The 23,321-nt window shown below is 47.2% G+C and overlaps 1 protein-coding gene across 7 annotated transcripts in view; it reads left to right on the top strand.

Moving 5' to 3' along the window:
- Positions 1 to 23,321, top strand: part of LOC5575196 (spastin) — a 182,452-nt gene that overhangs the window by 79,082 nt on the left and 80,049 nt on the right. For all 7 annotated transcript variants that reach the window (XM_021853233.1, XM_021853223.1, XM_021853224.1 and 4 more), the window contains 2 exons: positions 9,399 to 9,622; positions 10,240 to 11,104. In XM_021853233.1, coding sequence (XP_021708925.1) covers positions 9,399 to 9,622; positions 10,240 to 11,104 — 1,089 coding nt within the window. The remainder of the gene's footprint in view (positions 1 to 9,398; positions 9,623 to 10,239; positions 11,105 to 23,321) is intronic.

Below are 23,321 nucleotides of genomic sequence, written 5' to 3'. Positions count from 1 at the left end.
CATTTGTTCCCATTTGTCCCAATTCTCATCATTCCCTTTTTCCCATTATGATTGTCTAACTTCAATACCTTTCCGATATTAGTTATAAGTACAGTAACATCCATCAAACACTAAGTAAACTTCTCCCGGTTAGCTCTCCGTCGTTTTTGTTTTGTTTGTTTCGTCATTTCCATGTAATGGGAGGAGCCTAGCACCTGTCAAATGAATCTCACGATAGAGAAAGTGTTAGTATATAAGTAACCCACATTGCGCAGAGCGCATCAGGCTCATCATTCCGAATCGAACTGCCGTTGTGAGCGGTTGCGTGTTCTTTTTGAGTTGCGAGACACAAGTTCGAATTCTTCCCCGTTCGTGTGCGAAGTGCACTTTTTGCGATTTCCCGCTCCCGCGACTGCTCTCCGGCGCTAACCTACCTCCTTGGGGTGGCTAGCCAGAAGGCATCTCTGCAAGCAGAGCAACCGCGGCGTAATAGAAAGCAAAAGGCGGACTCCGCCTCGATCCCCGCCCCGCTGGCCGACAGCGGGCAGACCAGCGCGCCGAAACGAGCCAGGAATGAAGATGCCAACCCGGCGGCATACAGCAGGTTGCTGGCAAACAACCAGTTTGCCTCCCTGCCTGTGGACCAAGCCCCCCCGGGCGCGAAAGTTCCCCCCCTCTTCACGGCGTCGAAGGACCTCTCGGCGCTGCGATCCGAGCTAGCGGCCAACAACATCCGGCCGCTGTTCAAGCTGTGCCATACCGGCACCAAAATCATGTGCGCTTCGGGCGCCGACTTCGACAAGGCCGGCAAGCTACTGAAGGCAAAAGGGGTGGAATTCTACACCCACGATGCCCCCGGTAGCAAGCCGTTGAAAGTTCTCATCCGAGGGCTACCGGAGTTCACCCCAGAGGCCATCATCGATGAAATGAAGGCGGCTGGACTCAAGCCGACAAGTGTGTTCCCCATCCGGCGAGCACAAGGAGGACGACACCGGGACCAGCTCTACCTGGCCCATTTGGAGAAGGGGTCCACCACCATGGCGGGCCTGACGAGGGTGAAAGCGCTCTTCCACATCGTGGTGGAATGGGAGCGCTACCGCCCGAAGAAGCGAGACGTGACGCAGTGTGGCAACTGCCTCATGCTCGGTCACGGGACACGAAACTGCCACATGAAGCCCCGCTGTGGCAAATGTGCCGGTGCGCACGCCACTACGACTTGCCAACCGATGGAGGGCACCGAACCGAAATGCGCCAACTGCGGTGCAAACCATGAGGGCAGCAGCCGCAACTGCCCCAAACGTGCGGAATTTCTGGCAATCCGCCAGCAAGCATCCGCCAAGAAGCTGGGACGGCAACGCCAGCGCCAACCACCTCCACCGATGACTGAGGAGCACTTCCCGACGCCCCGGTACCAAGTGCCCAATCTATCACCGCTTCCATCAACCCACCGGCAAGCATCCCGCCAGCCGGCCCCTTCTGTTCAGCATCGCCTCGCGGCCGCCGCCGCCGCCCCACCGGTGCAGAATGCGCCCCCTCCTGGATGGGGGAATCCTGGACGCAGTGCCCCCGGCACTCCTCCCTCCGACGACGGCTCCCTGTATACTCCGGAGCAAATGTTGGAGTACACCAGGGACTTGTTCCAACGGCTGCGCGCCTGCCGTTCCAAGTCGGAGCAGATCAACGCCGCCAACTCGGTGGTATTCGCCTTTCTCGCCAAATATGGCCCGTGAGGCCACCACCAAGATCCTCAACTGGAACGCTTGCTCCCTCCGGAGCAAAAACCGAGAGTTGTCCGCCTTCCTGGACCAGGAAGGCATCGACATAGCCGTGATAACGGAGACGCACCTCAAGCCGGAAGTTAACATCTTCATCCCCGACTTCCGGCTCGTGCGGCTTGACCGGTGCGGATCCGAAGGTGGAGGCGTTGCGGTTGCTCTGCGGAGGAACGTCAACTGCACCCTGCTGCTGAGCTTTCAACTCCAAATCATCGAGGCCGTAGGTGTTCGGGTGGAAACCTCCATCGGCCCAATTACGATCATCGCGGCGTACTGCCCGAAGCAAACCAACATCAACGACGGAACATCGCCGGCCTTAAAGCAAGACCTCGTCAAACTGACACGGCGGCAGGGGCAGTTCATCCTGGCTGGCGATCTGAACGCAAGGCACGAGACCTGAGGAAACCCCCGGCGAAATAGGAACGGCCTCATCCTACAACAGGACCTGGAGGAAGGCCACTACACCATCCTGAGCCCGGATTCACCCACCCGCCTGAGCCGGTCCGGGGCCCATGCGACCATTGATGTCTTCCTGACCAACATGGCCGACAACATCTCCCAACCGGTCGTTCACCAGGACCTGAGCACGGACCACTACCCGGTGGTGGCAGAAGTTGGTTCCCTGGTCAACCGGCATCGGGTCACCCGGCGCAACTACCACCGTGTCGACTGGGGCCAATTCCAGCGGTGTGTCGACGCTAACATCCAGTACGAGGCTCCCCTGGCGTCCGCTGAAGACATCGACCGGCACCTGCAGAGCGTCGAAGAGGCCATCTCCGTGGCCCGAGAACAGCATGTACCAGCATCTGGTCAGGTGAGCAACCCCCTTTTTATCGATCGTGTTACCAAAGATCTCATTCGTTTAAGGAACACCAAACGCAGGCAGTACCAACGCTCTGGTCTGCCTGCATTGAAAAGCGAGGTCAATCGCATATCCAAAATAATCAAGGCCAGAATGGTGGACCTCAGGAACGATGATTTTTCCAACAAGATCCGCTCTCTCCCAGATTGTGCTAGGCCATTCTGGAAGATGACCAAACTTTTGAAATCCAAACCCAGACCTATTCCACCGTTGATCCCATTAGACAACACCGACTCTAAGGATCGCTTGATAACCCCTGCGGAGAAGGCTGCTGAGATAGGTCGGCATTTCGTCAGCTCCCACAATCTAGGGCTAGACATTCCTAGCCCACACGAAGCTGCTGTTTCTGAACACGCAGCTAACCTACACCGATCTCCCAACGACTTCTCGGAGGAGTTGGAGATCACTGCTGACGAGTTGCTGGCCTATCTCAAAACATCCAAAAACATGAAGGCCCCAGGTTTCGACAACATCCTGAACTTGGAGCTCAAGCAATTGAGCCTCCAGTTCTACCAACATGTGGCACTGATTTTCAATCAGTGCCTCCGACTTAGCTACTTCCCCTCATCGTGGAAGTCAGCAAAAGTCATCCCCATTAAGAAACCTGGGAAGGATCCTTCCTCCCCCAAAAGCTATCGACCCATCAGCCTTCTCTCAGGGTTATCAAAGCTTTTTGAAAAAGCGATCAACAGACGGCTGCTTTCGGCAGCCGATCAAAACAACATCTTGCTCGAGGAACAGTTTGGCTTTCGACGCGGTCGTTCAACCGTGCACCAACTGACTCGAGTAACCAACATCCTCAGGCGGAACAAGTCCCTTGCCAAATCCTCCGCCATGGCGTTGCTCGATGTTGAAAAAGCATTCGAAAACGTCTGGCACGACGGCCTGGTGTACAAGCTGCACCGATACAATCTTCCCACCTATTTGGTGAAAATCATCAAAAATTATCTGTTTAACAGAACGTTCAGGGTTTCCCTCAATGGAGTCAACTCAGACCCTCACAACATCCCCGCAAGTGTTCCACAGGGCAGTATTTTAGGCCCCCTACTATACAACCTGTTCACCTCGGACATGCCTCAGCTCCCTGAAGGCGGCTCACTGTCACTGTTCGCTGACGACACATTAGTCGTCTATAGCGGCAGATTCACGAGAGCATTAACATCTCGACTCCAGAGAGGCCTGAACGTCTTGTCAGATTATTTGAACAGCTGGAAGATCTGTATCAACGCGGCGAAGACCCAGGTCATCCTCTTCCCCTATTCCAAATCCCCCAGACTTGTTCCGGCTGAGGATTGTAAAATCACCCTCGGTGGATCAACGGTGGAATGGTCTGATGCAGCCGACTACCTTGGGCTAACGCTAGACAGCAAGCTTCTCTTCAGACAGCAGGTTGACAAAACGGTCATTAAAAGCAACATCTTGCTCAAAGCATTGTACCCCCTGATCAACCGGAAGTCAACTCTGTCTCCGAAGAACAAGCTTGCTGTTTACAAACAGGTCATTCTTCCAGTAATTGAATATGGCGTACCAATCTGGGATAGTTGTGCTAAAACCCACCATCTGAGGCTCCAGAGGACCCAAAACAAGTTCCTCCGGATGATCCTCAACAGTCCTCCGAGAACGAGGACAACCGAGGTCCACCGTCTGGCCGAGATCAAAACTTTAGAGGAGCGCTTTGGTGACTCGATCGAGAAATTCAGGGCTCGTTGCCACCAATCTGGCCAGCAGGTCATCCGGGACCTCGTTCCCCCCTAGGTTATCAAACTTTTTTTGTAGTGTAAATAGTAGTAGTTAGGTTATCAAATTTTCTTTCTTTAAAACTACCAGAGCCTTAAAGGCCGATGAATTACACTAGGGTAAAACCAAACTTATTTCAAAACCAGAACAAAAAAAAATCCAAATATCAAAGGAAGGACCTGAAGGTCAACCACTTAAAATGTAAAATTTGTTACTATGTAAAAAAAAATCTTGAAAATAAACATGAATTTAATGCAAATGCAGAGCGCATCAGTTTTGTTGTAACCGTCATACAGTGAAGATCGCGAATAAACCGAAGTCAAAAGAGAAGCCGGATTTTTCATTCTCCAGAGAGCACCGTCCGATTCCGATTCCGCTGCCAAGACTGCTTTTTGTTGCTGCTGCTGTTGAACCCGTTGCCGCATTACAGTCCATCCGTTATTGGAGAACACCCGGCAAGGCAATACGTGTTGGTCCCCTCATTCCGATCCGCAATTAGATCCCACCAGTGGTAGTCTACTGCGGACACCGGTTTGATTGCACACGGACAACCGATTGCAAGCCAAGGTCAATCCCGCCGCTGCTGGAGCACCAATAAGAGATTTCGACAGTGTGTCCCAGCGATCCGATCCATTTTAGATCCTTCCGGTAGTCTATGGTGGATATCGTTTCGCATAGCACACGGATTACCTGTTGAGCTCTGATCTGTTGGTTGTTAGCCAGTAGCAGGCAGTGCTGGGAATGGTAATAGTAGTAGGCTTGAATTTTCGCGAAAATCACGTGACTCTCCCAGTACAGTAGTTCAAAAATGTGAATCTCATCAAGTAGCCTCTGTTAGGTGCACGAATTTTCTAAATCATGAGTGTCATTGAAGGCTCTAAATGCGGGAAATGCAGCGGGAAATAGAACATTTTCCTACAGTAATTTTGGGTTGCCCTTAGCAACGGGTGTTTTGCAATTTTCAAGGTATTTTGCCTACAGCAGCGATGGGCGTGAGTTTCACTGGCTTCGCTGACTGTGATTGGTTTTGTTTGGCTACTGTAGAGTGAATTTCAGATTTTTTCCCAACCCTGGTAGCAGGATTTGACTGCCAGTTGAGAGGCCTTCCCCCGGATTTCCACGTTGTGCAACCGCACAGCATCACAAGGACCTTTGCCATGTGACGTAGCAAAGAAATGCCATTCTGCATCAATTCCGTACTTTGATTTAAATTGACATAGGCTCGAAAAATTCTTACGGTTTTTGTACTGCGATGCTGCTCCATCAGACATGAAATATATCTTTCTGATTTCTTTATCCTTATCAACGCGTAAAAAGTTAATCATTTTGGCAATGAACAAATTTACAGATACTGAGTCGTGTCTTAAATCTTCGGAAATTACAATAAAACTAAAATGTTCAATTTGCGTACTTCCATTGAAATAAATAACGAATGGATGAATTGTAGCTTGTTGTACGTTCCAGTGATGGGACTGCACTTCATCTTGCAATACGAAGCTATAGTTTTCAGAAAAATCACAAATTACTAAAAATTCATCATCTTGTAATGTATTTTTCGTATTTTTAAAAAAACGGGATTGCTCTGTTTTAATAAAGTCGTGAGGAATTAAACTTTCTAATTTCAAGCAAAAAAATGACACAAACTCATCTACAGGTTTTACAATAGTTTCTAGGTCACACCTATCCGTGGTCACCCATTGCTCAAATGATAACTGATCAATATAATTTTCTTCAAACTCAGCGAATAAAGTATTTTCCAATGATGAAGAATCTGGACAATCCGAACAAGATCGTAGATAGCAATTTGATGTTGTATTTTCACACAAAAGACTACCAGTTAACATTTTAATATCCTTTGATAAATTGATTCTTTTCAAACTATGTAAGATTAGGTTAATATTTTCGTGTGTTGTGCACACACAAACATTATGTGTTCCTGAATTGGATAGAAGCTTGCATTGCCTTGGACGCAGGCTTGCAAATAAGGAAAAACCTACCTTAATATTTTCGTTAATTTCCTTGAAGCGTGTATACGCTTCTTTCAAAGTAGTCATCATTAATCGTTTTTGGATTGCTTGACGCTTTCCATCTTTTTTTACAGATACATAATCTTTTTGGCCAGGCATAGCTCTACTTACTTCATCGTCTTCATAATATTGAATTATTTTTTCTTTTGTCTCATCTGTTAATGAAGTACTCGACCTAGCATTTTTGGTTGCAAGACAGTTATTTTTGAATTGTTTTGCCTCTTTTGCTGTATTTCTATTGGTTTTGAACTCATCAATGGCGTCTTGAATAGACCACGAGCTTGGCAGCATCGACAAAATCAATAATTTTTCTTTCCTTGTCGTGGCTAGATTCGAGAACCTTTCCTTCATATTCATAATTACCTCATCGTAGTCTGTATTTTCCACATCCTCAGGTCCTAATTTGAAGAGGTTTCTTCGTACAGCTTCGTTGATTTCACGGTATTTTTTCTCGGGATAATTGACGTAACCCATCTTCGTCCATTTAATCGGAGTCACTTTTATTCCAGCTATCCCTTCGTTGAAGCGTTCGATGTTGACCTTCTGGATGCACTCATCTTCTGATTGATTTGTTGAAACAGATGTCGCTGATGGTACCGTGGCAAGACTATCTGCACTTGGTACTTCTGGTAACTCCTCAGTTGTTGTCGGTGCATCTAGTAATTCCTCAGTTGTTGTTGTTTTCGAACTTCCTGCAACCTGATCCACCGATGATGTACAGATTGCCCGTTTGTCAACGTTAAAACGGCAGGACGTACAAATGCGTAAATTTGTATTCAATGTAGACATTGGAGCATAACCAGCCGCTTTCAGTTTATCTATGGTGCTTTCGGTGAGATTTCGTAGCTCTTTCGAACACTTTTTTTCTGCAAACGGCCTGCAACAGTTGAGAAAACGACTACTCATGTTGCTCGTTAGATTTTAATAAACAAAATCACTTTTAAGTTTTTACTGACTAGTTTGGTGTCGTTTGCTTGACTGAAGAAAAATTTTACAATTAAATCTTTTATAACCATAGTGGTAGTATATTTTTAGCTTTTTCGTGAGTATGTTCATGGTATGTACCTATCATGTTTTTGATGTTGTTGAAGTTACTCGCTTTCTCCCAAATATGATTAACAAAGTCTATTCTCTACCAAGGCGGGTCTATACCCAGGTGTAATCAGATTTTAACTTTGTGGAGAAAACCAGCGCCGAGAAAACCGACCTGCTTTACGTATACTAGATCACCTGGGTATAGACCCGCCTTGTTCTCTACGAGGTAAACTTTTTGCAGGTAAACTAGTCGTATACCTGTATAGAAAACTTTTTTTGTAGCTTTTGTCTTCAATATTAGATTTCTTATAGGTTTCTTTTATCAAAATGTTTCAACACTATTGAGAGAATTTTTTTTCAGTTACGTACAATAAAAAATATGACACTATCAAGACTTTAGATCACAACACTGGATCGCGTCTAACTTTCTAATAGATGCTATAATATTTATGAATAATTAAATAAAATATCATGAAAACAACTTGTTAACCTCATGTGGTACCCTTAACAAAAAATTCAGCAGCAAACCGCGGTCCTAAAAAAAATTAACAATGAAAAAAAAAAAATTTTTTCACTAAGTGTCAAATTTGTGAAATATTTGAAATGTCATAACTTTTTTGTTTATTGGCTTACCATCACCAAACTAGATAGCTAATATAATGGACCGTTTTCCCTCAAAAAATTACGTTGGTATTCCGATAGGGTTTTGAGATATTTGAGTTTTTGATGTTTTGTGATGTTTTTTAATGCAAAAAAAATTTTTTTTTACTGTGTGTATTTTTTTGGAATCTTTATTTAGTTGTCTAACTTTGTTTCTTTAGTTGTCTAACAATCGAACGAACCGGTTTTGCTGTGCAGCTTTTTGAATATTTTTGAACCATTTTCACATACACCCTTTTGAAAAGTTAGTCGTGACTCAACTTGAAGATTTGATATCGGAAAATGACGATTTAGATGGAACTGAAAAACTGTGCAAAGTTTCAGCTCAATAGAAAAAAATGAATTAAAAAATTTACCAAATTTTGGTGCTGTTGCTTGGACTCACTCAGATGTATCATCAAATAGATGTGTTCTTGTGACTTTTTTTACCTTTTCTTCGGATTGACCCAAAACACCTCAAGAAGTTCTCGGAAAGGAGGCTGATTTATACGAGAAAATCAAATTTTTTGAAATTTGGATTGCATGTTTGGGGATTGTCTCATGGACCGAGAATTGGTTCGATGTGCAAAAAAAAATAGGCTTTTCGCATGCGAGAAAAAAATCAGCTATAAAAATTACTATTTTCGATGACTACGACCATTCTTCGAACTACCATGGAATTTCTGACCAATTTACTATGTTTACGGTACATTTGGCAGAAATAATGTTTGTCAAAGTGATTTCGACTACAGCTATTAAGTTAAGATAAGTTAAGTTCTTCTTCTTCTTCTAGTTAAGTTAACCCCCTAAAATGACAGTTTTTACCGCACTTCTTTTGCGTGATGGGAATAAACAATTGACCAAAATTTGGTCGAAATTGGTGATGGTCGATTACATATTAGTATTAAATCCCATTCACAAAAATTCAAAACGCTGGAGGAGGTGAAAGGGTATTCTTAATATGTTACAGTCTATACAAAGTTTGGTAAATAATCATATAAAATGCGTTATGAAGGGGTGGATAGGTGTCAAAAATTGTAATTTTCGGCGTTATGAAATTTGAAAATGAACCCTTATTTTGTGAACACTTGATATGGATGACCCAACAAATCATGATGACACGTTAAGCATAGCCAAGTGTCTCTACGAATCGGTGTCGATCGCTATCGCTCTCTTTTATGGGCTCTACATGAAGAATGGTTGCCCATACTTGATGCTGAGAATGAATGATGGACCTTAACCTTACAAGGGTATTTTTGTCATTTTAGTTCGATCAACAAATAAAATTCAATTGACTGTTTATTTTTTTTGCATTTAGTGATGATTATTATTTTCTCGTTTTAGCTTCCGGAAGAAAACTAACAGTTGGCTACAAACGTCCAGGCAATCTCGGAGTGATGAACAAATCTCAAACTCTACCTCGCAGTATGGGTGGCACAAGAACAACCCCGACTGGTACTAGTGGTGGCACTATGAGTGGTGGTATTATGGGAGGAAATGGTGGTGGTGTACCAAAAATCGTGCCAAAACCAGCAGCAACACCACCCGCCATTCGACGGCAATTTTCGGTAAATTTTACACATTAAACATATTAAATAATACACTTGTCAAGGACGTTGAGTTATTACTCAAATTACTTAAGTTAAGTTATTATTCACAGTATAAGTATAGTACAGTAGTCGCCCGGTCCTGATTCAAAAGGGGATAGCATCGGGTCTCAATATTTCCGATAATTTGACTTTTAAAACGGTGTTTCTAGAGAAAAAAATCTTGTACAAAAGTTGTTTGCAAATTGGCTAATTGACCTAGCCAATTTACAACAACTTTTGTTCAAGCTAAACACTACCAAGAAAATTCATTAAAAAATCAATAGTTGAATACATATATACTAATAGTTTGACCATTAGGTCATTAGGTTTAGTGAAACAAATGAGCGTAAACAAGTTTACTCTAATCGTTATTCAACAAATCGTACCAATTCAAATTATTACCAGATTCCTTCAATAACAAGCGCCGCTTGGATTTGGTCGTCATAGAGCATTCTTTCAAAACTTAACGCTACTTACAAAAATATGTTTTTTTTATAACAGGACAAAATATTAATAAAGTAATCAAAATTTTATAGCCATAGTAACGTTCCATTGTATAACAAATACCTAATTAAAGCATTACTTTTTGGTTTTAGATACCGGGTAATTCGCCAATACGGAAAGCAAGTAACGGCTATGGTCGTAGCGGAGGCAAAGATACCCCACCTCGTTCGAGAACGCCTTCTAATAATCCATCCACTCAGCAACAACAAATCAATGTGAAAGGAGTTGAACCGAAACTAGTCCAAATTATTATGGACGAAATTGTCGAAGGAGGCGCTAGAGTAGAATGGCAAGACATTGCTGGTCAGGAAGTAGCTAAACAAGCACTCCAAGAAATGGTTATACTACCATCTGTGCGACCGGAACTTTTTACCGGCTTACGAACACCAGCTAAAGGCTTACTGCTTTTTGGCCCACCCGGTAATGGTAAGACGCTACTGGCAAGAGCAGTAGCTACTGAGTGTTCCGCCACCTTTTTCAGCATATCGGCCGCCACTTTGACCAGTAAATATGTAGGTGATGGTGAGAAACTAGTCAGAGCTTTGTTTGCTGTAGCGAGGGAAATGCAGCCGTCTATAATCTTCATCGACGAAGTAGATTCATTGCTTTCCGAACGAAGTAGCGGAGAACACGAGGCAACCCGACGCTTAAAGACCGAATTTCTAGTCCAATTTGACGGCCTTCCGGCAAACTCGGAGTCCGATAAAATAGTTGTAATGGCAGCGACGAATCGCCCACAAGAACTAGACGAAGCAGCCCTACGACGGTTTCCAAAAAGAGTGTATGTTACTCTCCCTGATTTGAGCACTAGAGAACTGCTTCTTAGAAAGCTGTTGGAGAAGCAAGGAAGCCCTTTGAGTGACGCCGACATGAAACGTTTAGCAATACTAACAGAAGGGTATTCCGGGTCGGATTTGACAGCGCTCGCGAAGGATGCTGCATTGGAACCAATTAGAGGTAAAACATTGAGTATGACGATTTAACTGAATGAAAACATTACATTACTGTTATTATTTGAAGTGTATTGTGTCCGAAGCGAAGGTCGTTAGCTCGAACAGTCGTTCAGCTACACGCAGCGAACTGGACTATCGAAATTCATACATTTTACCTTATGAAAGATGGAACGATTATCGCAATACGAACGCTTTATGTATCGTTTTAGCATCACTCTACACCAAGACGTCGATAGGCGCGGGGTGTACGCACGAGCCTATCGATCGCAAGGTCCTTGGTTCGATTCCAGGTTGCCGCGAAAACTATTTTTGTATTCAAATTTCGGTTTCATAAGGCAAATTTATGAAGTTCAACCCGATTCCTTGTGGCGAATTTTCATAAGGGGTTCCTATGTTTATCGACAGTCCATTTGCCTGAGTGTATGTATTCTTGTCTTGTGTTATGAACCCTTGTAATAAGGTACCGTGGGGCAAGTGGGTAATGGATTTTGCATAGTTGGGATTCTTCAAATTCTAGAGACCTTAAATTAAAACAAATGAGGTCGTGTATATTTTTTAGCTTGATTCCTACCAAATATAAGCAGTACACTCCAACCTCTTTTTACGACCGTTTTTTTACCGACGGTTCTTTTTCCGACCACTTTTTTACGACCGAAATTCAGATTAACGACCGTTTTAATAAATGATCATTATCTTGAAAAGTATTCAAAATAGAGGATCATGATGTTCAGCAAAATTGTTCAGTAGTTCAAGGGCTAACATATGGTGGTTATTCAATTGCGGAATTCTGCCACTAGGTTGCGCTAGTGAGCTTAGAACTTTTGTTTTGCGGATAGTTCAGGATCCTGACCACTTAGAGAGATGGCGTCTTCGGCAAAGTTGTTCAGTAGCTCAAGGACTATCAATATAAACGCTATGAGGTTCAAAATTTTGCCACCAGGCGGCGCTAGTCAGCATGAAACTTTTGTTTTGCGAATATCTCAGGATCCAGGCCACTTAGAAAGATGGCGTCTTCGGCAAAGTTATTCAGTAGCTCAAGGACTATCATTATTCTAGCCAAGAGATTCGAGATTTTGCCACCAGGCGGCGCTAGTGAGCATAGAATTTTTGTTTTCCCGATAGCTCAGGATCCTGGCCACTTAGAAAGATGGCGTCTTCGGCAAAGTTGTTCAGTAGCTCAAGGACTATCATTATTCTAGCTAAGAGATTCGAGATTTTGCCACCAGGTGGCGCTAGTGAGTATAGATTTTTTGTTTTCCGGATAGCTCAGGATCCTGACCACTTAGAAAGACGGCGTTTTCGGCAGAGTTATTCAGTAGCGCAAGGACTATCATTATTCTAGCCAAGAGATTCGAGATTTTGCCACCAGGCGACGCTAGTGAGCATAGAATTTTTGTTTTCCGGATATCTCAGGATCCTGACCACTTAGAAAGACGGCGTTTTCGGCAGAGTTATTCAGTAGCTCAAGGACTATCATTATTCTAGCCAAGAGATTCGAGATTTTGCCACCAGGCGGCGCTAGTGAGCATAGATTTTTTGTTTTCCGGATATCTCAGGATCCTGACCATTTAGAAAGATGTCGTCTTCGGCAAAGTTGTTCAGTAGCTCAAGCGCTATCATTATAAAGGTTATGAGATTCGAAATTTTGCCACCAGGCAGCGCTAGTGAGCATAGAATTTTTATTTTGCGGATAGCTCAGGATCCTGGTCACTTAGAAAGGTGGCGTCTTCGGCAAAGTTGTTCAGTAGCTCAAAAACTATCATTATTCTAGACAAGAGATTCGAGATTTGACCACCAGGCGGAGCTAGTAAGCATAGAATTTTTGTTTTGCGGATAGCTTAGGATCCTGACCACTTAGAGGGATGGCGTCTTCGGCAAAGTTGTTCAGTAGCTCAAGCGCTATCATTATAAAGGTTATGAGATTCGAAATTTTGCCACCAGGCGGCGCTAGTGAGCATAGAATTTTTGTTTTGCGGATAGCTCAGGATCCTGACCACTTAGAAAGATGGCGTCTTCGGCAAAGTTATTCAGTAGCTCAAGGACTATCATTATTCTAGCCAAGAGATTCGAGATTTTGCCACCAGGCGGCACTGAGCATAGAATTTTTGTTTTCCCGATAGCTCAGGATCCTGGCCACTTAGAAAGATGGCGTCTTCGGCAAAGTTGTTCAGTAGCTCAAGGACTATCATTATTCTAGCTAAGAGATTCGAGATTTTGCCACCAGGCGGCGCTAGTGAGCATAGATTTTTTGTTTTCCGGATATCTCAGGATCCTGACCATTTAGAAAGATGTCGTCTTCGGCAAAGTTGTTCAGTAGCTCAAGCGCTATCATTATAAAGGTTATGAGATTCGAAATTTTGCCACCAGGCAGCGCTAGTGAGCATAGAATTTTTATTTTGCGGATAGCTCAGGATCCTGGTCACTTAGAAAGGTGGCGTCTTCGGCAAAGTTGTTCAATAGCTCAAAAACTATCATTATTCTAGACAAGAGATTCGAGATTTGACCACCAGGCGGAGCTAGTAAGCATAGAATTTTTGTTTTGCGGATAGCTTAGGATCCTGACCACTTAGAGGGATGGCGTCTTCGGCAAAGTTGTTCAGTAGCTCAAGCGCTATCATTATAAAGGTTATGAGATTCGAAATTTTGCCACCAGGCGGCGCTAGTGAGCATAGAATTTTTGTTTTGCGGATAGCTCAGGATCCTGACCACTTAGAAAGATGGCGTCTTCGGCAAAGTTATTCAGTAGCTCAAGGACTATCATTATTCTAGCCAAGAGATTCAAGATTTTGCCACCAGGCGGCGCTAGTGAGCATAGAATTTTTGTTTTCCCGATAGCTCAGGATCCTGGCCACTTAGAAAGATGGCGTCTTCGGCAAAGCTGTTCAGTAGCTCAAGGACTATCATTATTCTAGCTAAGAGATTCGAGATTTTGCCACCAGGCGGCGCTAGTGAGTATAGATTTTTTGTTTTGCGGATAGCTCAGGATCCTGACCACTTAGAAAGACGGCGTTTTCGGCAGAGTTATTCAGTAGCGCAAGGACTATCATTATTCTAGCCAAGAGATTCGAGATTTTGCCACCAGGCGGCGCTAGTGAGCATAGATTTTTTGTTTTCCGGATATCTCAGGATCCTGACCACTTAGAAAGATGTCGTCTTCGGCAAAGTTGTTCAGTAGCTCAAGGACTATCATTATTCTAGCTAAGAGATTCGAGATTTTACCACCAGGCGGCGCTAGTGAGTATAGATTTTTACCCTTCTTACAACCATAAGAAGGGTATAAAGATCGCTTGAAAAACCGACTTTTGATCCGAGGCCCGGAGGGCCAAGTCTCATATACCAATCGATAGAGCTCGACGAACTGAGCACATGTCCGTGTGTGTGTATGTGTGTGTGTATGTGTGTTTTTTTTTTTCATGCATCTCTAGGAGTTAAAAAAATCTTCTCAAGACTGGCCTGTATTTGTTCATGCTCATGCCACAGTGTATGGTTTGGCACTGTGTGGGATTCGCAATGGGGCGCCTACCCACTAAAAAACAGTCTCCTAGGTACACCGTCACCGTAAAGAATTCTTCTCCGGCACCACCTTGCGGTATTACTTCGAAGAAGAGGCGACACATGCTACGCGCACCCTTCATTAAGCCCTTCGGCTCCATCAGTAATTTGTAAGTTCCATTATTAATTTGTTTCGCTTTCAGCGAATGCCATGCCATGCTGAGCCCTTCGGCTCCCATTAATAATTTGTTAGTATTCCTAGTTTGTGATCTAAACATGCCATATTCAGCCATTCGGCTCACGATACCATGGGTGCCAGAAACTCCCTGACGAAGGAAGTTCTCACGGTGCTGGACGCGTGCCATTTAGCACTCCAGGTTCTCGCGCACTACTCGGATAGTCCCCGGCGGTGAATCTACCCTACCCCGACGAAGACTTCCCCGGAGGTGGAAGTTCTTCCGGTACCGATGCTGCCCGGATAGGTGCCAAGGTCGATCCTGCGATTCCGGTTGGTGGATGACTTCCGGTTCACAGGTGCCCTGACGACCAATTTGGCAAGACAATTCAAACCGTCTTCAGCTCAAGGCTGCACAGACTGAACAATCACAAACATTAGGCAACGGACAACACGAAACACCTAGTAGCCCAATGATGAATTTTTCGTTTGACGAAAAGTTTCTACCGACTGGAGTGGGAATCGAACCCACACTTCATGGCACAATATGCCTAAACGACTGACGCCGCTAACCGCACGGCCACGAAGCCTACAACTTCCGGTGCTTTTCCACGATCTACTCGGTCCGGTCCCCGATCATGCATACCTACCGGTTGGGTGCCGAGGTCGGTTCGGCGATTCCGGTTGGAGACTGACTTCCGGTTTACCGGCACCTCAACGACCCAGAACCAGTACTGCGTCGCGTTCTGCTCGGTCTAGTCCCTGGCGGTGGATCTAGCCATTTAGCTCTCCAGCATTTGTGCGCGGCTCGGGCAGTATACGACCGGGCTACGAAACCCGACCCGAGTTGTCGCCGCGCGCACTTGCTTGTTCCTCCCTCCACTTCCGCTGAAGCAATGACATTATTTTCGTCACCGCCATATTCACCGCGTTCCACATCACCTCATCGCTACACATTCTATCCACTACGTTGTCTACGGTTACGTCAGCCCTGCAGACCGCTGTCATCTCGCTACGTTCCGCAGCAAAACGTGGACACTCGAAAATGACGTGTTCCGGCGACTCCTCTACGACTGGGCACTCAGCGCAGAGCGGCGACTCTGCGTGGCCGAACCTGTGCAGATATTTCTTGAAGCAGCCGTGACCTGACAAGAACTGCGTCAAGTGGAAGTTGACTTCTCCATGGGATCTGCTCACCCATTTCGCCAGATTTGGAATAAGGCGATAAGTCCACCTTCCCTTCTCAGTGGTATCCCACTCGCGTTGCCATTTCACCATCGTGTCGGCTCGGGCAATCTTCCGGGCTCCTCCAGTACTACTAGCTTCGTAGCACTCCTTATCCTCTTCCAAAACGTAGCCGATAGGGGCCATTCCGACAATCACGCATACTGCCTCCGAAGATATAGTTCGGTAGGCACTCGCTACCCGCATGGCCATCAGCCTATACGTGCTGCTAAGCTTGACTCGGTTCCTCTTCGTCTTCATTGCGGTTCCCCACGCCGGGCTAGCGTACCTCAGGATCGACGTAGCCACGCTAGACAATAGCCTCCGCTTACTGCTGCAAATCGCCGAGTTATTCGGCATGATCCTGGACAGCGCCGTGGCTGCCCTCGCTGCTTTCTCGCACGCGTAATCGACATGGCAGTTAAAGTTCAGCCGATCGTCGATCATTACGCCGAGGTGTTTTAGCTCCCGCTTTGAGGCTATGGTGTGTTCTCCCACTGTAATCTCAGCCTTTTGCACCACTTTTCGGTTGCTGATAAGCAACAGCTCCGTTTTTTGGTGGGCTATCACCAGTTTCTTCTCGTACATCCAGTTTTCGACTGCGTCCACTGCTTCTGTAGCGAGAACCTCCACCCTTTCCAGTGAGTCACCAATGACCACAAGCGTGATGTCGTCTGCAAATCCAACGATTTTGACGCCTGTTGGCAACCTAAGCGTCAGCACTCCGTCGTACATAGCATTCCACAACGTTGGACCCAGGATAGAGCCCTGTGGAACTCCCGCATTTACCGACCTCGACTTCTGTCCTTCGCTAGTGCTGTAGCTCAAGACCCGGTTTTCGAAGTAGCTTCCTAGTATCTTGCACAGATAATCCGGAACCTTCATTTTATGTAACGCCACAGCAATGGCTTCCCAGCTTGCACTGTTAAAGGCGTTTCTCACATCTATCGTCACGACAGCACAGTAACGGTTACCTCTTCGTTTTTTTGTCCTTGCTTTGTCGGCAGTGTCAATCACTGTTTTGATGGCATCTACCGTTGACCTTCCTTTCCGGAATCCAAACTGCCACTCCGACAGTCCACGCTCTCCCTCAGTGAACGCCATCAGTCTATTGAGGATGATCCTCTCCAACAGCTTTCCGAGTGTGTCGAGCAAACATATCGGCCGAATGTGTGTGTGTATGTTTTTTTTTTTTTTTTTTTTTTTTTTCATGCATCTCTAGGAGTTAAAAAAATCTTCTTAAGACTGGCCTGTATTTGTTCATGCTCATGCCACAGTGTATGGTTTGGCACTGTGTGGGATTCGCAATGGGGCGCCTACCCACTAAAAAACAGTCTCCTAGGTACACCGTCACCGTAAAGAATTCTTCTCCGGCACCACCTTGCGGTATTACTTCGAAGAAGAGGCGACACATGCTACGCGCACCCTTCATTAAGCCCTTCGGCTCCATCATTAATTTGTTAGTTCCATTATTAATTTGTTTCGCTTTCAGCGAATGCCATGCCAAGCTGAGCCCTTCGGCTCCCATTAATAATTTGTTAGTATTCCTAGTTAGTGATCTAAACATGCCATATTCAGCCATTCGGCTCACGATACCATGGGTGCCAGAAACTCCCAGGCGAAGGAAGTTCTCTCGGTGCTGGACGCGTGCCATTTAGCACTCCAGGTTCTCGCGCACTATTCGGATAGTCCCCGGCGGTGAATCTACCCTACCCCGACGAAGAGTTCCCCGGAGGTGGAAGTTCTTCCGGTACCGATGCTGCCCGGATAGGTGCCAAGGTCGATCCTGCGATTCCGGTTGGTGGATGAATTCCGGTTCACAGGTGGCCTGACGACCAATTTGGCAAGGCAATTCACACCGTCTTCAGCTCAAGGCTGCACAGACTGAACAATCACAAACATTAGACAACGGACAACACGAAACACCCAGTAGCCCAATGATGAATTTTTCGTTTGACGAAAAGTTTCTACCGACTGGAGTGGGAATCGAACCCACACTTCATGGCACAATATGCCTAAACGACTGACGCCGCTAACCGCACGGCCACGAAGCCTACAACTTCCGGTGCTTTTCCACGATCTACTCGGTCCGGTCCCCGACGGTGGATCAAGCTTACCTACCGGTTGGGTGCCGAGGTCGGTTCGGCGATTCCGGTTGGAGACTGACTTCCGGTTCACCGGCTTGTTCCTCCCTCCACTTCCGCTGAAGCAATGACATTATTTTCGTCACCGCCATGTTCACCGCGTTCCACATCACCTCATCGCTACACATTCTATCCACTACGTTGTCTACGGTTACGTCAGCACCGCAGACCGCTGTCATCTCGCTACGTTCCGCAGCAAAACGTGGACACTCGAAAATGACGTGTTCCGGCGACTCCTCTACGACTGGGCACTCAGCGCAGAGCGGCGACTCTGCGTGGCCGAACCTGTGCAGATATTTCTTGAAGCAGCCGTGACCTGACAAGAACTGCGTCAAGTGGAAGTTGACTTCTCCATGGGATCTGCTCACCCATTTCGCCAGATTTGGAATAAGGCGATAAGTCCACCTTCCCTTCTCAGCGGTATCCCACTCGCGTTGCCATTTCACCATCGTGTCGGCTCGGGCAATCTTCCGGGCTCCTCTAGTACTACTAGCTTCGTAGCACTCCTTATCCTCTTCCAAAACGTAGCCGATAGGGACCATTCCGGCAATCACGCATACTGCCTCCGAAGATATGGTTCGGTAGGCACTCGCTACCCGCATGGCCATCAGCCTATACGTGCTGCTAAGCTTGACTCGGTTCCGCTTCGTCTTCATTGCGGTTCCCCACGCCGGGCTAGCGTACCTCAGGATCGACGTAGCCACGCTAGACAATAGCCTCCGCTTACTGCTGCAAATCGCCGAGTTATTCGGCATGATCCTGGACAGCGCCGTGACTGCCCTTGCTGCTTTCTCGCACGCGTAATCGACATGGCAGTTGAAGTTCAGCCGATCGTCGATCATTACGCCGAGGTGTTTTAGCTCCCGCTTTGAGGCTATGGTGTGTTCTCCCACTGTAATCTCAGCCTTCTGCACCACTTTTCGATTGCTGATAAGCAACAGCTCCGTTTTTTGGTGGGCTATCACCAGTTTCTTCTCGTACATCCAGTTTTCGACTGCGTCCACTGCTTCTGTAGCGAGAACCTCCACCCTTTCCAGTGAGTCACCAATGACCACAAGCGTGATGTCGTCTGCAAATCCAACGATTTTGACGCCTGTTGGCAGCCTAAGCGTCAGCACTCCGTCGTACATAGCATTCCACAACGTTGGACCCAGGATAGAGCCCTGTGGAACTCCCGCATTTACCGACCTCGTCTTCTGTCCTTCGCTAGTGCTGTAGCTCAAGACCCGGTTTTCAAAGTAGCTTCCTACTATCTTGCACAGATAATCCGGAACCTTCATTTTATGTAACGCCACAGCAATGGCTTCCCAGCTTGCACTGTTAAAGGCGTTTCTCACATCTATCGTCACGACAGCACAGTAACGGTTACCTCTACGTTTTTTTGTCCTTGCTTTGTCGGCTGTGTCAATCACTGTTTTGATGGCATCTACCGTTAACTTTCCTTTCCGGAATCCATACTGCCACTCCGACAGTCCACGCTCTCCCTCAGTGAACGCCATCAGTCTATTGAGGATGATCCTCTCCAACAGCTTTCCGAGTGTGTCAAGCAAACATATCGGCCGAAACGAGCCTGGTTCACCGGGGGGCTTACCCGGTTTCGGTAGCAGAACCAGTTTTTGCCTTTTCCACTGTGCTGGGAAATGTCCCTCATCTAAGCAGATCTGGAGTGATGTCCGAAACATATCTGGGTTGGCCGTGATAGCTGCTTTCAACGCTACGTTGGGAATACCATCTGGGCCAGGCGCTTTCTTCGGCTTCATTTTCTTGGCCGCCTCTATGAGCTCCTCATTGGTAATGATTGCTCTTTCTTCGCCTTCCTGGCCATACGGTGTCGGTGGCCAGACCGTTGGCGCGTGTTGTGGGAACAACCCGTCGACGATAATCTGCAACTTCTCTGGGCATGTTTCAGCGGGTACGGCTGGACCACTGATCTTGGCCATCGCCACCCTGTATGCATCTCCCCACGGATTTGCATTGGCATCGCGACACAACTCCTTGAAGCACGTTCTCTTGCTCAGCGAAATTTCTCTTTTCAGATCGGCTTTCGCCGCCCTCAATGTTACTCTTCGCTCTTCCCTCTCACCATCGGTTTTGGCTCTTTGCATCCGTCTCCTGGCTTGGAGACATCTTTTGCGGAGGTTGCCAAGTGTCTCATTCCACCAGTATACCGGACGACGTCTGTATTTCGGCTCGACCTTCCGTGGCATGGCAATGTCGCATGCTCGTACCATCGCAGCCGTTAACTCCTCCGATCTCAAGTTCAGAACCTGCTCTTCTCTTCTGAGGGCTTCCACGAAAAGCTCTTCGTTAAAACGTTTCGTTTTCCACATCTGCTCATGAGGTGTACTCGCTCTCTGTGAGCATTGTGTTCTTCCACCAATTCTATACCGGACCTCCTGATGATCGCTATGAGTGTACCCATCGCAGACTCTCCAGTTCAGGCCTCCCGTCAACACAGGACTACAGAAAGTGATGTCGATTATTGATTCCCGGCCATCTCTACGGTAGGTGCTGGTTGTTCCTTCGTTACCCAAGTCTACGTCCAGCCTTGCCAGCGCTTCTAGTAGACTACGCCCTCTTGGGTTGGTGAGACGGCTGCCCCACTCAACTGCCCAAGCATTGAAGTCGCCAGCGATGACGACTGGTCTCCGGTCGGCTAGCTTATCGGTTAGCTCGTCCAGCATCTCGTTGAACTGGTCCAATGTCCAGCGGGGGGGTGCGTAGCAGCTACACACGTACACATCGTTAAGCTTTGCAATAACGAAGCCTTCGTCCGCCTGGAACACTATTTCCTGGATAGGATACCTCCCCATCGACCAGATTGCCGCTGTCTTCGCCTTATCAGCGATCCAGTTACCGTTTCCAGCTGGTACTCGATACGGCTCGGCAAGGATAGCTACGTCGCACTTCGATTCCGATACGGACTTCCACAGCAGCTGTTGCGCTGTGTCACAGTGGTTGAGGTTTAGCTGAGTTACCTCCACTGCGGTTTAGAATTTCTCGCTTGCTTGAAGGCCGGACACTTAGGGCCTCCCGTCGCGTGTCTGTTGCGACTTTTGTCCTTGCAGATCAGGCACCTTTGCTTATTGTTGCAATCTTGCGCCTTGTGACCTTCGTCGCCACACCATCTACAGAGCTTACTTCTGTCTGGTCCTTCGCAGTTCCGTGCCAGGTGGCCGTATTCCAGGCACCTGTAGCATCCCTCCGGTCTCTGGGAGATCTTCAGTGGACATACTGAACAACCGACTCGAATTTTCCCGACTTCCAGCGCTTTGTTGGCTGCGTCTACTGGGATCTTTATGGACGCCGCCTGTGTACCAAGCGGTGCTCTTCTTAGCCGTACTGTCATCTGCACCGTTTCCAGATCGCACTGCTCCTTTATGGCGGTCCTCACTTCCTCTTCGGTGGTGATCCAATCCAGATCCCGCAATTGGAGTGTCACTTCAGGGCACATGGCTTTCACCTGCACCTTTTCGCCCATGACTCTCTCGGTTAGCTCTTTGTATGTCGAGCTTTTGTTCACCGAGTCTTTTTTTAGCTCGATGAGCATGTCTCCCGTCTGGGTGCGTCTGATCTTCTGAACGTCGGCACTAAACTCCTTTAGTTGAGGGTCCGTCCTCATGGCCCGCAAGACTTCAGCATAAGTGTCCTCGCTAGTTTTGACGACAACAGCTTCGCATTTTGCCTTCTTCCTGATTGGCCTTTGCTTTCTGGCACTCTCCTGTTTGCCTCTCTTCTTCTTGTTCCGGACCTCTTGCCATGGGATATCGCCAGGTCCCCCTCTGAGCACTTCATCCGCCGGTTTTGGATTTACGTTTTTCGGCTTCTTGGATACAGCCTGTCTTTCGTCTCCTGGTGACGACCTATGTCTTTTGGGGGTGAAACTTGGCGTAGTTCCTATTCCCGCTGACCTTTCTTTCCCCTTGCTGTCTTTCCGAGGGGCTATGCCGGTTTTTTCCGGCTGCACTACCGCAGCTGCCAGGGCCTTTTTGGTCGCCGCTAACTCGGTTTCAACAGCTTCAATCCTCTGCATCACTTTCCTCCAGTCCTTGACGGCGGATCCGAGGGTTCCTTGAATCCTTGCCACGAGGTCCTTAATGTCTTTGTGCACGTTGTGCCTCTTATCGACGAATTCCCGAAGCTCATCTACGACGGTTTTCGCCGCTTCCACCTTCGATTGCCTCGGGGGTAACTTCCACGCACTTTGCAGCTGATGTTGCTGCTGTCTCTCACGCTGCTCCTGCTCACTTTGCGACTTATCCCGCCGCTCCTGTTCACGTGTTCGCTGCTCGTGCAGCTCATCTTCGCTCTGCTGATGTTCCAGCTGCTGCTGTTCCAGCTCCTGCTGTTGGCATTGCTTCGGTGGCGACCTCGGCAAGCCACTTTTTGCGAACGGATTCGCTGTTTCACCTACGTTGATGTTGTTAACTTCCATGCTTAAGGGTCCCCCCTCCAAGCCGCTATCTCCACCCGTCGTAAGTAGTCGTCCTTGTGATCCCATGGGTACCTTTGCTTGCAGTGAGGTCCACGCGAGGGCTGACACGGTCCTTCATGGGGTACCGGGTTCAGAGCCAGATCGACGCTAGTCAGGAATATCCATCTGAGCCTACTTCCACCAGCTAAGGTGGCGAGCTTTGAACGTACTAGGAGGCCTGCCACGGTTTTAACGGGACGGGGGCAACCGTTCCATTAGCCCACCTGCCGTTTCAGAATAGTGTCACCCATTCTTACTAAGGAAGTGGAATAGAGCGATTGTCAGCTCTATAACGTCGTGTTGATACAGTCCTTGACCTTGTCCTTGTCCTTGCAGCCAGTATGCCGTAATTAGGATCTTACTGGCATCGATCCTAATGTGCCGGTTGGCACTCCAATGGTTGGGCTAAGGCACTTTGAAAGCGGTACCAGGTCGCTTGTTCAGGGTTACTTACAGATATGTGGTTTTTTGTAGAGATTCACCAGAGCCCACTGATGAACCCCCGCCACATCCTAGGTAGACCATGCTTGAGCCCCTGGTCAGATGGACCAGACGCTCGGCCACCTCCCGAAGGAAGTACCAAAGGTGGTATTCCATACGGCTGTATGTATGAGTTTCGCTTGGAAAGGGTAAAAATCCCAAGCTTCCACCTGGCACCTCCTCACTCTAGCTGATGTCAGAAGGACAACAGTGCCCAGGTTGCACTACCAGC

This window comes from Aedes aegypti, chromosome 1, assembly GCF_002204515.2.
Source record: "Aedes aegypti strain LVP_AGWG chromosome 1, AaegL5.0 Primary Assembly, whole genome shotgun sequence".
NCBI classification, from domain to species: Eukaryota; Metazoa; Arthropoda; class Insecta; order Diptera; family Culicidae; genus Aedes; species Aedes aegypti.
The sequence above is the reverse complement of the archived record's forward strand: the minus strand, read 5'-3'. Positions and strand labels throughout refer to the sequence as shown.